Here is a 19,420-nt window from a genome sequence, read left to right on the forward strand (position 1 = left end):
CTTGGCAGATAATAAAAATCATGCATATTAATCGATTATGCTTGATACCGATTACCAACCTACCAGGGTAATTTTTTATACACCCTGGTAGTTCTATCTGCAGCAGCAATTTGTCTCCTGCAGACCTACCAAACCAATTTGGCTAAAACCATTTCAATTGTGTTATAAGAATGGTTGATTTCTGTTTTTTATGATTTGTGTGTATACTGTGACTGTTAGTTCTTATGTTTTTCCTTTTCTCAATACTGTTATCAGATTTATGTTAAAACAAGATTTGTAATTTCGAAGAATTTAAACCAAAAATAACACCCCTTTTTTTCTTTTCTTTGCATTAAATTTAACTTGCACTCTACAGACTGCTCTCTTTGGTTTCTATGTGACGCTTGAAGCACACTTTTTCTTTCCTTTTGAAAATCAATGAAATTGATGGCAAGAGTGATGTTTGCCATAAACATGGGTATTTCTCTGTTTGAATATTGAGTGGATGGGTCAGCAGGGACCTGGGCCCGAAGTCAGAGGGTAACCAGGTGCAGGCTACCGAGGCAGACAGATCAGCAGGGGAAAGGAAGGGTGAAGGCAGAAGCAAAGAGGAAGGTCTTGAGGTGCTTCCGGAACCGGAGATGGTTCTCCTCAAGTTTTAGAGTGGCAGGGAGGCTGTTCCAGAGGCAGGACCCAGCCAAAGAGATCTACCCCCAACTCATTGCTTGGAGAAGCGACTGACCCTGAGGGAGTTGGAGGTGGAGGAGTAAAGAGCTCGAGTGGGAAGGTATTTACAGAGGGAGAGTTGAATGTATTTTGCACCCAGGCCCCAGAACGCCTTGTGGACAATGCAAAGGGTCTTGAATTTAATCCTTGCAGCCACTGGGAGCCAATGAAGAGATTTCAGGACTGGAGAGATACGATCCCAGGGCTTGAGGCCAAGGACAAGTTTTGCACTCTTGTTCTGGATGAGTTGCAGAAGGCGGAGAGTAGAAGCAGGCAGATTTAGAAAGAGGCTGTTGCAATAGTCAAGCTTAGAGAGAACCAGAGGTCGAGAGACAGTAAACTTCTGGGGGAAGGAGAGGAAATGAAGAATACCTCTGAGGAGTGGCAATTGGCAGTTTGACTTCTTGGAGAGGTCAGAGATGTGAGGAGAAAAGGAGAGTGTGGAGTCGAAGATGTCCCTGAGGTTCTTAAACTCACAGGTGGGAGCAGGAAGAGGCCAAGGGAGGCCGGCCATAGAGTGACAGGAAAGGAGGGTGCAGGTGTGCTGATGAGGAGAATCCCAGTTTTGCTAGCATTAAGGGAGAGATCTTTGGCGGCACACCACTTCTGGATAGCGGACAGACAGTCAGAAATGAGAGAAGGAGAGGAGGTTGCATAGGGAAGCCTGAAGACAAGCTGAGTGTCCTCCAAATTGCACTGAAAGTTGGAACTGAGCGCGGCAATGCAGTGGGCAAGGGGTGCGAGGTATTGGTTGAACAGCCAGGGAGAGAGGTTAGACCGCTGGAGAACACCACAGGTAGAGAGTGAGATAGAAGAAAGGAAGGACCCAAGTTGGAACTCGGAGGGTCCATCAGAGAAGAAAGAGGTCGGCCAGGCCAGGGCCTGATCGGTGATACCCAGGTTGTCACAGAGACGGTTGAGCAGCATGGCACGGTTGACCGTATCAAAGGCAGAAGAGAGATAGAGTAGAATGAGGACAGAAGGGATGTTAGAGTCAAGGTTGGTGAGCATGTCTTCCCGGATGTTCAGGAGAGCTGTTTCCGTGCTTCTGGCAGCTCTAAAGCCTGACTGATAGTCATGGAGACAACCAACAGAATCGGTGTGAAGGTTAAGCTTGGAGATGGCCAGCTTTCCCAGGAGTTAGCTCAGGAAAGGAGTGATGGAGATTGGGCAGTAATTAACTGGGCATGAGGGGTCGGCAGTGGGTTTCCTGAGAAGAGGGTGCACAAGAGAGTGCTTCAGAGGGACAGGGAAGGCACCAGAGGCAAAGGAGAGGTTACAGAAGTCGGCCAGAGCAGAACAAGCGTGTCAATGTGGTCCTTGATGGTTTTAGAAGAACAGGGAAGAACCTGTTTTGACAAGACTTTCATAGATCGGACTTGTCTAGAAGCCTTGTCGGGATGGAAAAGAGGAAAGGAAGAGAAAGTGGGAGGGGGCAGTAGTAGGAGGGCCAGAGGTAGAGGAGAGAGAAGGGGAAGAGGAGGAGATGATGGGAGGGTGGACATGATGTCCTGTTTTTTTTAGATGAAATGAGAGCCAAGGGCCATTGAAAAGGTCTGGGAGGCGACAGGAGAGGTTGAGACTGCAGCAGGGTTGGCCAGCTCCTTGCAGATTTTAAAGAGTTTGGCTGTGTTGTTAGAGGCCGCAGAGATGAGGTCTTGGATGTGGGCTGCCTTCTTAGTTCAGACAAGTATCCAGTAATGCATTTGGAGCAGGCGGCAGGCCAATTTGTCAGAGGATGTACAAGAAGTCCGCCATTTCCTCTCAGCCACCCTACACTCGCGTTTAAGGGTTGCTAGGTCAGAATCGTACCAAGAGTTGCACTTGGCTTTGGCCTTCAAGTGGATCCTCATGACAGGGGCAAGAGCATCCAGAGTATCAGAGATAGAAGAGTAGAGCATGGAAAGGGCTGTGTCAGGATGTGAGTCAGCCGGAGGAGGAAGAGGAGAGAAAGTGGTGGCGAAAGCGTCAACTGACACATGTTTCATGGGTCGGATGACTGAGAAGGTAGGTGGTAGTGTTGGAGTTGGCTTGGCCTGAGGGGTAGAGAGGGAGATATGGGAGGAAAGGAGGGAGTGGTCAGAGAGATGGAGAGGCGGAGGTCAGAGGACATCAAAGCATCCAGAGTGTGCCCTGCGGAGCGAGTCAGGCCAGAGGGGAGAATATAGAGAGAGAGTGAATCGTAGAGGTCACGACGAGTACAGAGGAGGAACAGGGAGCATCCAGATGGATATTGAAATCACCAAGAAGGAGGAGTTGAGTGGTTGAGGCCAGGAGGTAGGAGGAGAGGTCCACCCATTCAGAGAGGAAGGACATTATCTGACCAGGTGGCCGATAGATGGTAGCCACAGTAAGAGAGTGGCCAGGAGAGAGAGAGCCTGCAGACAAGGCATTTTGAAAGAGGAGTAGGTCTGCATAGGAATGACGGAGGCAGGAATCCACTCATTGAAGATCAGTGTTGCACCCCTTCCGGACAGGGTGGATCTCAGTGCAGAGAGGATCTTGTAGCCGTCAGGTAGGAGAGTGTCAAAACTTGTGACAGGGCTGGCAGTGAACCATGTTTTGGTGAGACCGAGGACATCAAGGTCAAGTTCTTCCAGGAGGCGACAGATGCCAGAGTAGTGTTTGACGGCTGAGCGAGAGTTGAGAGTGGCAATATGGATGAGGTTGCCATCCTTGAAGGACTTCTGGTGAGGGTTACAGATCAGAGGTACGCCCTGCAGAGGTGTGGAAGGAGGTGTAAACAGAGCCCAAGGTGGGGGGGGGCAGTAGAGGAAGAAAGAGAATTCAAGGTAGCCAAGGAGGCGGCAGAAGGGGAGGCTAGGACGCTGAAGAAGTGAGAGAAGGGGCAGCAGGAGATGAAAGGAAATTGATGAGGCGCAGGAAGCGTCTATCAAAGAGGAGAAGATTGGCCTGAGGACCTTGTACCAAGACGGTGCTATTCAAGTAGACAATAATGATGAACTTAGAGGAGTCGAGGGGGGCCAGGAGGGCCTCCCAGCGAGTGCCACCATTAATGGGAGAAGAGGAAAAAGGAGAGAGCACAGAGACCTTATGAAGAGTCCATAGATTTGGCAAGGGAACAACAAAGAGCATGACGGTGAGGGTTTGTCTGGAATAAGCGCTAGTATAAGTCTCAGCGATAGAGAGGCCAGGGTTAGAAACCAAGATATCCATTTTGAACTTCTTCCTGCCAGACTTAGTGAGGAGGGAAGGATAGTCAATGGAGAAACAGTTGGAGAAGATAGGAGAAACAGAGAGCGCCATGGGTGATGTAGAGAGAGAAGGCGGGAGAGAAGCAGGGGGTGAGGGTCAGGATAGGAACAACGAGGCAGAGTAGCACAATGCAGTCACTGGGCCAACTAAGAAAGATAAAAGTATGCAATACAACCACAAGGGCACAACTGAAATTCACATTGGAACAGTAGGTGGGAATGCAACTAACTACTAATTGGAACAGTGGTTGGGAACACAACTAACTACAAATTGGAACAGTGGGTGGGAACACAACTAAATTCAAATTGGAACAGTAGGTGGGAACACAACTAACTACAAATTGGAACAGTGGGTGGGAGCGCAACTAAATTCAAATTGGAACAGTGGGTGGGAACACAACTAACTACAAATTGGAACAGTGGGTGAGAGCACAACTAAATTCAAATTGGAACAGTGGATGGGAACACAACTAACTACAAATTGGAACAGTGGGTGGGAACACAACTAAATTCAAATTGGAACAGTGGGTGGGAACACAACTAACTACAAATCGGAACATTCGGTGGGAACACAACTAACTACAAATTGGAACAGTGGGTGGGAACACAGTACAATCACAGGCAGATCGCGTGGGGACAGGTGAGATGTAGAGAAGGAGGTTGAAGTCAAAGGGGGTAGGAATTTATCTAGTTGGAGGGAACTAACCCATTGTTATAGAAGTGATAAAGTTATGATAGTCCAGGTTCCACTTTGGAGTGTGAGAGCAGCATCTTGAATGCTCCAGGTGAGGGGGTGCAAGCAGTCCCCAGTCAGTGTACCGTCAGTGGACAGGGAGTAGACAGGGGCCTTAGGAAGTGGACCTTTGGAATGAGGGGGCCAGTTAAAGCCTGCCGGTCCCCAATATGCCACTTAAGGATCCACCAGGCCCATTCAACATGCAAGGAGGCTCAGAACACACACTCCTGCAGCCTCTGCCAGTGGAAAAAGGCGGTAGCCATCTTGGAAGTGCCACAAGATGGTATGAAAGGCACAAATAAGATTGAAGATCCCAGCACACAGGGCCTGAGGAACAGTGGCCACAAGAAAGCGACGAGGGGAAGCGCAACAAAAAAACAAGCTGAATTTCAAAATACATCGAAATCTTTTTTCTTTTTTTTCAAAAAATAAAGTTCTTTCTTTCCTCATGCAGCTTTTCTTAATGAGTCAAAATCAAACGATGATGCTCAATTTAGAAGGTCAAGCAATCTCCTACCTGTGTGTAGATTGTTGAGAAGGCAGAACAGCATGGCCTCAGTTACCACAGTTTTACACAGGGTGATGGATTCACCCCTGGATCCCCATCTTCTGGGTGCTGATCCTTCTCAATTGTTTACCACAGTTCACATAGGGTGATGGCTTCACCCCTGGTTCCCTCTCTTCTGGGCACTGACACTCCTCACGTATCTCATTCCACAAATGATATGACAGTTCCTTTCTCAATGAACTTTTGGGTGATAGCTTCATCCCTGGATCTCTCTCGGTTGGGCTGGGACCCATCTTGACTGCCAGTATTTGGGTGACGGCTTCAACCCTGGATCTCCCTGTCGGGCATCGACCCTTACCAACTTCACATTTGCTTATATTTGTGGGATTCACTTCCCTTGCTTTCATGCAGTTTATAGCTCAAAGTCTTTCAATTGTACCAGGATTTTGCTTGACACTCAGTATGACTACTTTGACCTTTTCTGCTCTCCTATGGCCTTCTGGTATCCGTAGTTTCTCTCACATGGGGATCGACCAGAGTCCCTCGAGTTAGCACCCACGTGGTGCTGGTTTCCCTCTGCAGCTGGTCTCCCCTTCAACACTTGTTACAGTTCTTTCATATTTCATAGAACTTGGTTCAAAAACTTGCCACTTTGCTATTCTTTCTCAACACAGCCCGGTTCTTATAGTCTTCCCTTTCGACTCACCGGCTGTGATGAACAGAGTGACTTTTCTTCTTCTTTGGCATCAAGGCCGATACCATGGTCGCGGAAGCTTCCCTCGCTCCTGCTTACCTGCATAGGTTTGCCTCATGTACCGCTGACATCTTATGCAAGACATTTGTGCTATAGTTCGAGGTCTTAGGCTCTCTTCCACAAAGGTTCTGCAGGTCTTGGATGAAAAGGGCAAGGTCACTTCTCTCCTCACCACCCTCTCAATTCCTGCCACCTTTCTCCTTCTTTTGAACTGCTGCACCTGATTAGCCGTCTCGTCATGTTGTCTGCTGTGCTTCCCTTTCTCACCTTGCATGTACTGTGCTCTTTTGCTACACCTTTTCTGTGGGGAAGGGAAAGGACAGTCAGGTGTGTGCGATTTTGATCAATTGCCAGCGCTTGCCTGACCCTTCCGATGGGACATGTCAGGTAAACGGCTCTGGTGTTAGTCCGATCTCTGATGTATCATGTGAAAGTGTTTTTGCCGGAAAAGGGGGGTGCAGTGGTTTTGGATGTCCTATGTGGTAGGATGGGGAAAAAAAGATGTTGAAGGTAGGGGGATACCATGTCTCACCCGTAGGTGTCCCACTCCCACTCCCTGAAGTGCCCCTATCCAGGTGATCCTCCCTCACTGGTCCACCCCTAGGAACTGGACCCAATAGTGATGGCCGTGTCCTGGCCACCTGGATGACAGATCCGCGGTGACTATTAGGGAGACACCTTCAGGTTTCTCACACATCCCTTGTCAGCAATACAGATATGCTGACTGTGGCTGCGGGGATGCCATAACCTATCACAAGCAGGTACTGAAGATGGGTTTAGCGCACCCAAAGAACCCAGCAGCCACTGCACAGTGCCTGCAGGGTCTCTCTGCACTGCTGATCGAACCCCTTTTCCTGGGGCATAGCTGAATCCTGAACCTCCATATAAAATGGTTGATGAAATTGGTCTTTACATTGCCTTAAAGCATGACAAAGTACTAATTACAGAGAATGCTGCTTCACTTGACTGATCCTTGAAAGAACAATCATATTAACAAAACATTATTCAACAGTGCCTTAAATGATACGTAAGTGGACAAACACTTGGAAAACACTAGCAGGGATGTCACTGGACAGCCAGTCCATTGAAAGACTAGCATTGGCAATACCAACAGTTTAGGCTTTTGTGTAGGCATGGGAAAGGTACTTGCCTCATACTTATATGCAAAACAAAACTGTTGACTTTTCCAATGCTTGTTTTAAAAAGGACTTGAGAAAAGTACATGCATGGTGCTTATAAATCGAGTGGCTGAAGGCAGACCTAGTTAAGACATTTCTATTACACCAGTAGTGTGTTTACATCTCCAGTCAAGTCGTTAACTCTCAGAAGACTGCTTTGAATACACACTGGCAGGCACCTTGAGTGCAAAGCTTGATGGTAAGGCTTGAGTAAAGGGAGCTCAAGAGTTCCCATGAGCAGGTGTTTTTGGTGGGAAGGGGTAGGAACTGGGTCACGATTGTTAGCATGGCCATGGGCAGTCAACGGATGGGTAAATAACCAAACAACACCCACACATCTTTTGTCCTGCCGCCTATGGCATTTCTCCCTATTTTTACTCTAACCCACCACCTAGTAGCCCAAACTAAAAAATGCTAGTAGTGGTACGACAGTGGACAAGCCCTTTGAGGAAAGTTGCATCCATGATCATTTCGCTGGACAGGCCCTTTGATGCGCAATCAGCAACTCTCAATTGCCATATCTTCATAAATGTAAAGTGCATTTAAACTAGCCACCTTCATAAAATGGATCTGGCACCCGTAGACAGTGCACTACTCCTGCTAACCGAACAACTGGTATTCTCCTGGCAAATTCACTAACCGGCACAGACTCTCAGAAAACCAAAACACACAACCCATCTTCATAAACATAAGAACATGTTTTCGCGAATATCACCTAACATATTTTAGCAGCTTTCACGATGCTTTAGATGAGTGTGATGAATGTATAAACATTTGTCAAGGACATAAAAAGAGAGATTTCAGGTACAGACTGTCCCAGACACCCTTGACTGTGTGGGTGTGAAAGGGGGATTCGGGGCCTAGGGTAACATACTGTGACGTAGCCAGCACTGAGGTGCATTGGCAGAGTAGTGCATATTCTCCTTAATAGCGATTGTGTAGTTCAGAATGCAATTTCCGGAATGTAAATTGTGTGTTTCCATACGACTTTACTATTATCTTACATATTTTCTACTCTTAATGTACTTTAATTATGGGATTCACTGTATAGTAGTTATTCGCACTTATATATAGAACTTGTATACTTGTACTTATTCTCACTCACAATATTGTCCTTTTTTCTTCTTCACAAAATATTTTTCTTTCATCAAACGCAGGCTTCTGTGATGGAAATTCAACAAACGACTTGGTGCTACCTAATGGGAACGTCTTGAGTCCGACTGATGACCCCAGCCCCTTCCTGGACAGCTGGCTCCTACCATTCACGTTGAAATACGAGGGCAAAGAAAGGCACCGGGATCGCAACTGCTCGGTCATGGACTGCTCAGAGTGTTTAATGATGCTGGCAAACCAGACATTCAGCAGCTGCCACTCCCATGTAGGTAGCCCCTGTCTGTGTTCCATGGCTCTGCCAATCTTTACAATACTGTACGTGTTGGTGAGAATCTTTCAAGAAAGCAATACTTTATTTAGTCCTAATCTTCAAGGGAATTGTCAGGATTCAGTGCTGCTATTCAGAAAACACAATCATAGGGAGGGATCAGGTGGGGGAGAGAAGGAGCCTCTGGAGGGTGCATAGAAGTGGGCAAGGATTAGTCACTTGAAAATCATCCCCCAGTGCTTAATCTGTAAGAAAATAAGTGCTAAGGGCCCAAATATGTTCTAGCATGCATGTGACACACCGGGGTGGACACTAACCACGTATGTTCTATACAGTGTCAACATATTTGGGATTAAAACTGCAACTCCTACAGGTTCATTGAAGGTGATGAATAATCTAACTCTGGCAGTGTCGACATAACATATTAGTTGTGGCTCGAAATAACATAAATATTTAAGTGTTTCTTTAAAGCACATCATTGTTAACATGTTGCCCTAATTCTATCAGTGGCAAGTGGAACATATTGGCAATCTAACCACAGACAAAAGCTCAAACATGCTTTTCTCCTATGGCACAGGCAAAATCATTACTGAGCTAATGAAATGTCCTGTCAAACACTACAGTAAGGTCTTCTTGTATAGGTTGTCCCTCATGACGGCACTCCTCTTCAACATTAGCCTTTTCATGGACCTTGTCCCTGTGTTGGTACGACGTTCATTCATCGCCGTTTTTTATTTTGCAGCACTTTTTGCTGAAATATTTTTGCCCAAAAAAAACATCAAAAAATTAGGGGGTGGAGGGCATATAAGGAGTAGGGTATGGTAGTGTGTAGGAAATAAGTAAAAGGGGAGGGGAGGATTGGGGGGACAACCCCCAAATAAAAACAATTATTTTCTTCAGAAAAATGTTTTGGCAAAAAGTGCTGCAAAATGAAACAGGCAAAGAATGAACATAGAGCCCCTGTGTTGGGGCTGTTCACCGGTGACTGTCCTGCTGTTGGCAACCACTCTGCTGTGACAGCGCTGCTAGTTATTAAGGTACAGTATTTGCACCAATGTCATGCAGGCTGACTGGAGGGGTGTGCAGGCATGGCTAGCATGAGTGACCAGCATTGTCACCTTCCAAATCATTGTTATTCACAAACATTGATAATTAGCTATGACCTGCCAACCTAGGCCACACTGTTGTTGTTGGTTCTGTTAGTATGATTGATTGTGAAAATATCACAACTTAATAAAATAGGGCTAGGTTTTCAAAATTGGGATATGTTTGAATGGGATAAAACATTTGCTTGTGGGTACAGGTTGAAGTGCTGGATAGGGATTGCAGCAATATGCACAAGGAGGGTCAGCAAGAACTTGAAAGCATGGTTTTGCAAATATTTCCTCCGTTTTATTTTTTCAAATGTGTAAAATGTAAGTACAGTCTGGTTTCTGGGGAAAGGGCTTGGCCGTTAACAAGGCGAAATGTGCTCTGTAATTTGGTTATTGGGGCATGTGGCATGGCCAAAGTGGTAGGTTTCATTAGGAGCAAATATTCTGCTTGCAGTTACAGGCCGAAGTGGTTGACTAGATTACAACAAACTTCCTCGATGAGCATTAGCAAGGATCTGAAAGCATGTTTTTGGAACACGTCTTGGGTTTTATTTTTGAAAATTGCAAGAATGTAAGTAGAACAACTAGTGATATTCATTTGGTATGTGGGTAGTGGGCCTGGCCATATGCAAATGTGTAGTCTGATTTCACCATTGGGGAATGCGGCATGGCCAAAAGCCTATGCCCCATGGATTTGGAGACAGGCCATGGCTGCAAGTCATGAGCACTGGCAATTGGTTACATTATTTGGGTGCATTGGTACTGAGCTACGATGCAGGGTCGATACAGTGGTTAATAGGGGTGGATTGGTTTGGCTGGTGTAATGATGGAGCTTTGGTTTAAGGTGCTATATAAATAACAAATCATTATCATTATGCTGTAGGCAATTGAACAATGAGTTCCATCCCCATCATGCGCTGCTGATAACTAAAGACATAAGTATGCATTGCAAAAAATCTGTTTCTTAAAGGAGGTTTAAAGTTCTTTCATATATATGAAAAGAGGAATTATTAATAACTTATATACAGTTACTTAACATCATGAAACATTTTAAGTTATAAAAACCTATTACATTGACAGAAAAAACGCTGTTAAAGGGATGCTACGGTTAAGATGCATTCCACCCTTGGGCCTCCTCTACTACAGTGGCTTCCCACCTTGACATCCCTTGGCATTTCCCTCCTGGGTTCTCATGAGCACTTCCCCATTGGTACTACCCCATCTATTTATGCACTTCTCTAACTGCACAAGGCATATGTGCATTTATAGGAGCATTGTGTACAAGGGAAATGCAGATGCAAAAGATTTATAGAAGATTGTTAAGAGGCAGTTGTTGTGTGGAAGCTTATTATGGTCATAGGTTTATATGTACAGTTTTTGAAAGTGATTGGTGGATGGATGTGTGACTGTTTGAAAGCAGGCATGGAGGGAGTGTTTCAAATAAAAAATTAAAAAGTGCAGAAGGGCTGCCCTATGCGATGGTGTGTACGTGCCATCTGGGTCTTTTAATGATCCATGGCCTGGAAAGGGGACTGTGGAGATCGTGGATAGTTATACAGGTTCATCGATTATGGTCCTTATTGTATGCTAGAGAAACGTATTTGGGACAAGATTGTGCTCGAATATCATTAGCCTTTGAAGGAAAAATCACAAAACCAAAGGACAAAATTCTAGCAAATCTGAGCCCTGCATTGCATTAGGGCCCAGCGACAGTGGGACAGAGGATCCTTTTTGTCATCCGGGTTTCTTGTTTTCACCTATTTCACCAGTAAAGATGACTTGATTGTTGGCTTCTATGAACCCCACTGCATGTTCTCTAAATCTCTTACCCTCCAATCTCATACTGGAACATGGAAACCTGTTTGAACCCTTTTTAACACAGTTCATTAATGCATCTTTCAGAGACCAACACGTTCCTTTAGACATTAAGAAAGTCACCATTACGCCTATCTCCAAGAAAATTGAACTTGGACCACACTGACCCAAGCAATCTTGGGCCAATAAATAACCATCAGTTGCTCCTGAAAGTCTTGGATAAGGCTGCCACTTCCCAGTTACAGGCCTTTATAGAAAAAAAAAAAATTTGCACAGTCGGCAGTCTGATTTCACCCTGCTTATAGTACTGAGACTGCACTTGTGGATCTCCAAAGCCACATGCTCGGTATTGTTCACAGCGGGAAAGCCGGGATGTTGATCCTGTTGGACCTATCAGCAGCATTTGATCTCGTCGATCACAAGTGCCTTCTGGAGGGCTTACGACAGCAGGGACTTGCTCGTGGAAGGTGGTCAACTGGATTAAGTCCCTCTTATCCAATTGAGAATCCCATATACAATGGGGACAGCCATATCCCCTGTTTCTTTCATTAAATATGGTGTTCCCCCAGAAGCATCAATATCGCCGCTCCTTTTCAATCTTTACATGCGCGCCCTCTGTACGCTGTTAGAAGGGCTTGTTTTTTTTTTTACCAACTATGCCAATGACACGCAGCTGGTCATCGAGCTAAGAGGTGATTACATCCAGGACTCACTAACTGTAAGGAACATCTAAGATGCCATTGAGAAATGGATGTCCACGAATTGGCTTTGCTTGAATGGCAATAAAACTGAGCTACTGCTTTTTGGCTCACCCCATGCGCATGCCAATTTAAACCTCACCTATGCGTACTTCAAGCTGCAAGGCAACAAGATCATAACTCAATCTAAATTGAAGACCCTAGGGGTTGTCCTGGAGGCCTCCATGAATTCAGATGCTCAGGTACAAAATATTTGCAAAACATGTAATTACCAGCTGAGGCTGCTTCGAACCATACAGCCTTTCATCAACAAAAGAAATTCTGTGGCTATTGCCCTTACCATGATTTTATCAAGATTAGACTACTGCAGTATTTTGTTGTGTGGAGCCTCAAAGTATAATCTCCGGATATGACAGACCATTCAGACTGATACAGTTTGCATAGCAATGACCACTCCAAGAAGAGCCCATTTTACTAACCATCAGGAGAGAGCTCCACTGGTTACCAGTACAGCAACATATTAAGTTCAAAATGGGCATACTAATTCATCGCTCCCTTTATTGAAAAGCCCCAGACTACCTCAAAACCATGACTATGCCCTACAAGCCAGCCAGAGATTTGCAATCTTCCTCCCTCAATTTATTGCAGGAATTCAGAACCAAAAGAGCCAGAGCACTAGGTAAATCTTTCAGGGCATTGGCTCCGTCTTTCAGGAATTCACTTCCACCATCCGTCAGATGGATTTCCAACTTGTGTCATTTCAGAAACCCATTGAAAACACACCTTTTCAACTAAACTTCTGTGTGTTATGGCTTCATACATTTTCTCCTAGGGGACTCTAGATTGCCCATTGTCTTGTTACTTTGTCTGTCTACCTTGTGTTCATGTCAGTGCCACGATGCTTGTGGATTTTTGGCACTATAGAAATAAAAAATAAATAAAACAATCACTGACTATGGCCTTGACTATGATAGGAACCTGGTATTCCCATCCATGCAGAAGCCGGGGACTGACCCTGCTTAGCCCCTTCAGGCCATGTTGTCTAGTAAATGCCTAGTAAATGAGCACACGTTCTAAGACCACTTAGAGCAACATGACCTGAGGGGACTAAGCAGCGTCATGTCAGTCCCGGTTACTGCACGGAAGGGAGACAGTCCACAGTCCTGGATGCTATGTGTTTCGTTAGGTTTTCTTTTATGAGATATTTAAAACTATCGGATCCACATTATTTTTTTAAACTATGCTACTGTCAGTCCTTAAAAGGATTGGATTCTAAAGGTCATGCTGTAATGAGGCCAACATGAAAAGAGCTTCTATCTCTAGGTAAGGAGCTGCGAATACATGGAGAATTGCAAATCCAGCTTGCACTTGCAAGGCAAACAAGAATAACCCCTTTTTCAGACCATTTTTTTCTGCCTTTTGCTGAATTGCATACTGGTATTTGTAGTCTCCCAGTCAAGATGGGGGGAATAATGCCACAATTGCACACTTTTTGCCTAACATAGTTCTATAAGGATTTATATATTTGAATGTCACTATAAGTATGTGTACTTTTCAAGTTATCTTTATAAAGCAGAGAATTGTTGAAAGCCAGACATGGGGCTGAGGAGGGGAAAAGATGAGAGGGCAAGTAAGTCATGAGTATTTGCCCAGGATGTAGCAAGTGAGTTTGTAATCCTGGACACTGGTGCTGTTATTTTTCTCTGATTGGGGCTGCTTTTCAGAGCAAAAGTAAAGGACACGTGGGTGGACAGCATAACTTTTTTTCAGATGCCAGATGCAACCCATTGTTTCTTTAGGAGGTTGGCAGGCTTGCTCAAGTATTTGGCTACCAGTAGTTTACGCAGGTGTTCATGTTCCCAGTGCAGACGCTTACCCACAAGACCACAAGCAAGTTTCGTATTGAAATTTCCTCTCTTGAGTGATTTTTCTGGTGTTTATTACTTTTTTTAAAAGTCCAATGCTACTTTGTCTTGCGCACTTTCTTCTAAGGGGAAGGTCAATTTAACTATTTCACTTTAAGATATATGTTCGGTTACTGCGTATATTCATGGGTGCCAGCTTGTGATTTTCACCATGGGGTAAGAGTACCTGGGAATATGTTATTCCTGCAGCCGGTACATTTTTTCCCTTTTCTGTGCTGCTTAAATGCAGTTAATTGGGGTTGTGCAATGTATCACTACAGTCACCAAGGGACCAGCCATAAAACAAGGGGCTTGTAGCACACTGCATTACCAAAGTGTACGATCTTTGGCAAATAATTTAATGAGTTCTGACAGCCATCTTTTATACATAACAGTACCACTGTAAAAACAGGTAAAAATCAGTCTGTGATTGATGAATGTCTTTGAGCGATGGGTTGCAAGTGTTTTAAAATATGGCTAAAGGCCATGGCTAGTGGTCCGGTGGTGTTTTAAAATGGACAGTCGGCATGGCCGATGATGAACATCTTTGAGCGATGGGTTGCAAACATTTAAAAATATAGAGTGGCCAAAAGGCATGGCCAAAGTCCATGGCTAGTGGTCTGGTAGTGTTTTAAAATGAACAGTGGGAATGCCCGAAGACCATGGCTAGTGGTCTGGAAGTGTTCTAAAATATGAAGTGGGCATGGTCGAAGGCCGTCGCCACTGGCCATGATTGAAGGCTGTGGGCAGTGGTGCAAAAAGAATCCATGGAATAACAAAACCCTTGAAATTCAAGGAAAATGTTTTTGTTGCATGGACGCTAAGATGATAATTTAACACAACAAAACCCCTGAAACTCAGCTAAAGCCCCCTTAACTTCACGTCCCTTGTTGTGTAGCCTATGACCACAATGATGACATCACGGATGGCATCCCTGCAGATTGTGAGGGACCGGAGGGGGGGTCTGTACTTCCGCTCTCTATTTGGTAGAGGAGAGGCACAGATGACCCCTGCCAAGATTCTCAATAAAGTAGCAATGGACGAGCAATCAAGGCCTAGCTTCTCAGGAGGTGTTGGTTCTTAAGTATAGTGTAGTCCCCAAGCACACACAAAGGAATGTCCGCCCACTGTATCAGTTAAAACACAGTCTTTATATAACTTATAACTTATAATTTATAATCAAGGTTATATACAATATCACGATAACGCACTTTGTGCTCGGTTATCTATAATGGCAAATATACAGTTCTACGTGGTACCACAATTACTATTAGATCTCTTTAAAGTGCATCAACTGTACGGTTAAATGGCACACAAATCAGTTTGTAAAGGAAACCAACAATAGAGGTAAGAGGAAAGCAGTTGGTAAGAACAATTGGCAGAAATACTGGTCACTACCGTTAAACACAGTTCTGTGTGGAGATCCCCGCACCTGGGCAACCTATAGAATAAGGATACAAGCCCAGTCCATATATTGTTCACAAGAGACTTCCCCACAGTGCTGCAACGCCAAAATGCCTGGTGTTGTAGCGTTCCTCGTCGGCGAATCGACGGCCCTTCTTGAGTGCCCTCCGTTTAAGGCAGGAGTCACGGGTCGTCAAACGTCTGACGAGAACAGGGTGAGCTACGACGGTTGAAGTGGCAGCTTTGTTCCTAGCGGTGCTCGTTGACGGGGAAGGGTAAATGTTCTGCAAGGAAGAGGCGTGTGGGGCACCTCGCCGTCAATAGTTCTGGAACGCAAAGAGTTTGAAGAACTGTGGCCCAGCAAGGGCGTCGAGTCATCGGCATCACTGTGGTCTTTGGGTGGCGGGAAACCCACCGGCAGATGCTCCTCGGCGCGTCGACGGTTAGACATTCTCCAGCGGGATACAGCGGCGATGATGCGGATGAGAGCGTCCTTGGATTCGAAAGTTCTTAGGCAAAACGGGAGCACAGCAGCTCTGGTCGGCGACGGCGGTCGTTGACAGTGGCGGACAACAGTCCGGGCGCTTCTCCTTGGGATTCCACCACAGTCCCCGTCTCGGGTCGGCAGCCTGTCGAAGGTCTGTCTACCAGGGAGCTTTGGCAAAGATCAGCTGGTGCACGATGGTCCCTCGTAGCTCGGGGAAGAGGGCGCCTTACCAGGTCCTCTCTAGGTCAGTCCTTGGAGACATATCAGCTTTCAGATTGTGAAGGAGAGCAACAGCAATTCTTCTCGTCCAGCAGGGCTTCAAGGTTAGGCTTCAGGTTACTCCAGTTACTCGTCGTAGTGGACTTCAGCTTCTGAACACGATTCCTAGCAGTGAGAGGTCCCCAGATATACTGCTGATCTCCCATTCATTCCGCTGGGTCGCTGGGTCATACTCAAGCATCCAATCACGGCAAAGGGCATTACGGCAGGCAGGCAGGTAGCCAATCAGGCACACCGTGCATTCAGGCCATTCACTTCTCTCCAGACACTCACAACAAGTTATGTGTATTGGGACAAGTACCCAGCCATTCAACACTCCACACTGCATTCATACCAGTTTCGGGCAGGGCTGTCTCAGTCATTGTGTCAAACACCATATACTAGACACCCACACCACAGAATGTGTATTCGTCACACACTCCATTCACCCAGGTCCCATCCATAGGCGTACCCACAACATACGGTCATTGGGAAGGCTCCAGCCAGTCTGGTCAGCACTTCCCCACACTACCATATATGGAACTTCCACCCAACAGCCAGTCAGGGGGAAGGGACAGAGTCAGGGCTTCCCGGGACTTCGGGAAGATCAAGGTAACAGGCGATGGAAGGCAAGAGGCCACAGGGGCCATCTTGTCTCCATCAGTAATCTACCGATTCCAATGACAGGGCCTGAGCATCCCAAAATGGAGGACGCTCAGGGCACCAGTCAATTCAGCACGGAGCTGCCACCAGCCCGTACCCTGCTCTGTGGGCCACACACAGGTGCCCAAAAACATACACTGGGGGCACAGGGTTGTACCCCTACCCATGGGTGCCATAAGGGTATCCCATGGGTCGGTTCAGCAAAACCAAAAGAGAGAGCTGCACTGCCAGGAGTCCCACATGAACTCTGGCGCGGAAAACATGACAGAACACATGATAAAAAGGCAGTAAAGGACAAGGATACGGAGGCCCTGCCCCTCTGATGCATTTCCAGCATCACACTGACATAACTGATGACATCACTGGTGATATCACTAATTGCATCATCGATTACATCACTGATGATATCATTGATGGCATCACTCGAGACATCACTGGTGACATCCCTGTTTACATGAAATATAAGACCCCTGATTACATCTGAGGTGATATCAGACATAATATCATTCATACCTTAGCTAATAAAAGCTTTGATTAACTAAATAACACTTTAGGCCGTTGCCATGGCTAAGGCTGTGAACACAATGCATGGCCGAAGGCCATTGCTAGTGGCTGATTAGTGTTGTACAATTTGCAGTGGGTACGGATAATATATATATACATTTTTACAGCTACAGTGATGTCAGGGGTGAAAATTCATGGCCATGATAGGCATCAAAGACTCCTGTCCATTCAGTTAGCTTCAAAGCGAAGAAGGGGCCGGCCCCCTCAGGCCATGTTGCCTAATAAATAAGTACAAGTTACAATACCACTTAGAACAACATGACCTGAAGGGGCCAGCCCATTTGTCTCTTTGCATCTAACTAAGCATGGTCGGTCCCGGTTACTGTACTGTCTGGGGAGACAGCCCAACATCCCAGATTCCATGTGTTTTCTTAGTTTTAAATATCTCATAACACACGGCATCCACATAATTTTTGTTTAAGCTGTGCTACTGTCAGTCCTTGAAGGTATTGCTTCATAAAGGTCAAGCTGCCATGAAGACCACATGAAAAGAGCAGCTATCTCTGGGCAAGGAGCTGCTAATACATGGAGGATTGCAAATCCAGCTTGCACGTGTGAGGCAAACAAGGTAGTGGGCTGGTAGTGTTTTAAAATGGACAGTGGGCATGGCCGGAGGCCGTGGCTAGTGGTCTGGTAGTGTTTTAAAATATACAATGGCCATGGCCGAAGGCCAGGCCAGTGGTGTGGAAAAAATCTGTGGAATAACGAAACCCTGAAATTCAATTACAAACTTTAGTTATTGATCAGTTAAGGTAAGAAACATATTACAACAAAACCCCTGAAATTCAATGCATTGGGGAACTCAGGACTGGCTTATCTCGCCTCGTTTTCATTGCAAAGTCCAAGAGAACATATTGATTAGAAAAGACAGGATTTACAATGCCATAGAAAAGGGCATTATGGGGGATTTAGTATGGTTACCAGTCATTTGGTTGAAAACCAAATGATCGAATGCCATTTGATCGATAGTCAAATGGTCGAAAAAAATGGTCGATTTTTTTTTTTTTTTTATTTTTTTTTTTATGGGGGGGGGTTCCGCCCCAACCTCCTGTTTTCTTTATTAAAAATATTTTTTAACCAACCAAAACTAAAAAAATATATTAATGAATAAATAAAAAATGCGACCTTTTTTTTCCGACCATTTGACTGTCGATCAAACGGTCATTCGATCTTTTATTTTTGACCATTTGACTGGATACCATTTAGTATTATAGGGGAGATCAATGGGAACATGCAAGTGTTTTAAAATATAGAGTGGGCACGGCTGAAGGCCATGGATAATGGTCTGGTAGTGATTTTAAAAATACACTGAATATGGCCAAAGTGTATGGCCAGTGGTGTAGAAATATTCTATGGAATAGCATAATCCTTGAAATTCAATGAAAAAAAACTTTAGTTAATGATGAGTTAAGGTAAAATACATATTGCAACAAAACCCTGACATTTCAGCTAAAGCCACCATAACTTTGCGCCCCCTGTTGCGCAGCCTTTGACCACAATGATAACATCACAGATGACATCACCAATGACATCAGCTTTCCACTCACCAGTGGCAAGAGTAGAACTCCTGCACTCGGACACAGTTTTCTTCGGTTTTTGGATGGTCCTTCAATCACAGATGAGCGCTGCTGCACCCTGCTTCTACCCCTGCTGTGGGACTCCCTTTTTCCTCCGTTGCCATTAAACACTCCTACTTCCTTTAATCTTGCCTGGGTGGTGGTATACGACTCCTGGGGACAGTGGGTCTCATCTATCTGTCACTCCTTCATACCTATATTTTAGATATCATCTTTTCCAAACTACTACAAATAAAAGCTTCACAAGTAGTGATATAATGCATGTGTAGCTGTTGACTATTTTTCACAATGTACTCATTGTTATGAACTTTTCGAAAATGCTAAAATCACATATGTAGAAACGTAAGGGTGGTCTAAATATGTGCAAATACCTAGAGTGCTCTTATGTCTGATGCCATAAATTAAATAATCATTGTTCTCATATATGATGTTATTAGTAATGGCACCAGTGATGACATCAGTAATGTCATCAGTGAAAT

General features: G+C 45.2%; 1 protein-coding gene across 1 annotated transcript in view; it reads left to right on the top strand.

Annotated features, from left to right (window-relative positions):
* OTOG (otogelin) overlaps positions 1 to 19,420 on the top strand; it is a 1,239,067-nt gene that overhangs the window by 781,819 nt on the left and 437,828 nt on the right. The window contains exon 38 of the mRNA XM_069625375.1: positions 8,254 to 8,474. Within this exon, the coding sequence (XP_069481476.1) occupies positions 8,254 to 8,474 (221 nt within the window). The remainder of the gene's footprint in view (positions 1 to 8,253; positions 8,475 to 19,420) is intronic.

Source organism: Ambystoma mexicanum, chromosome 11 (assembly GCF_040938575.1).
Source record: "Ambystoma mexicanum isolate Mex_15411 chromosome 11, UKY_AmexF1_1, whole genome shotgun sequence".
Lineage (NCBI taxonomy): Eukaryota > Metazoa > Chordata > Amphibia > Caudata > Ambystomatidae > Ambystoma > Ambystoma mexicanum.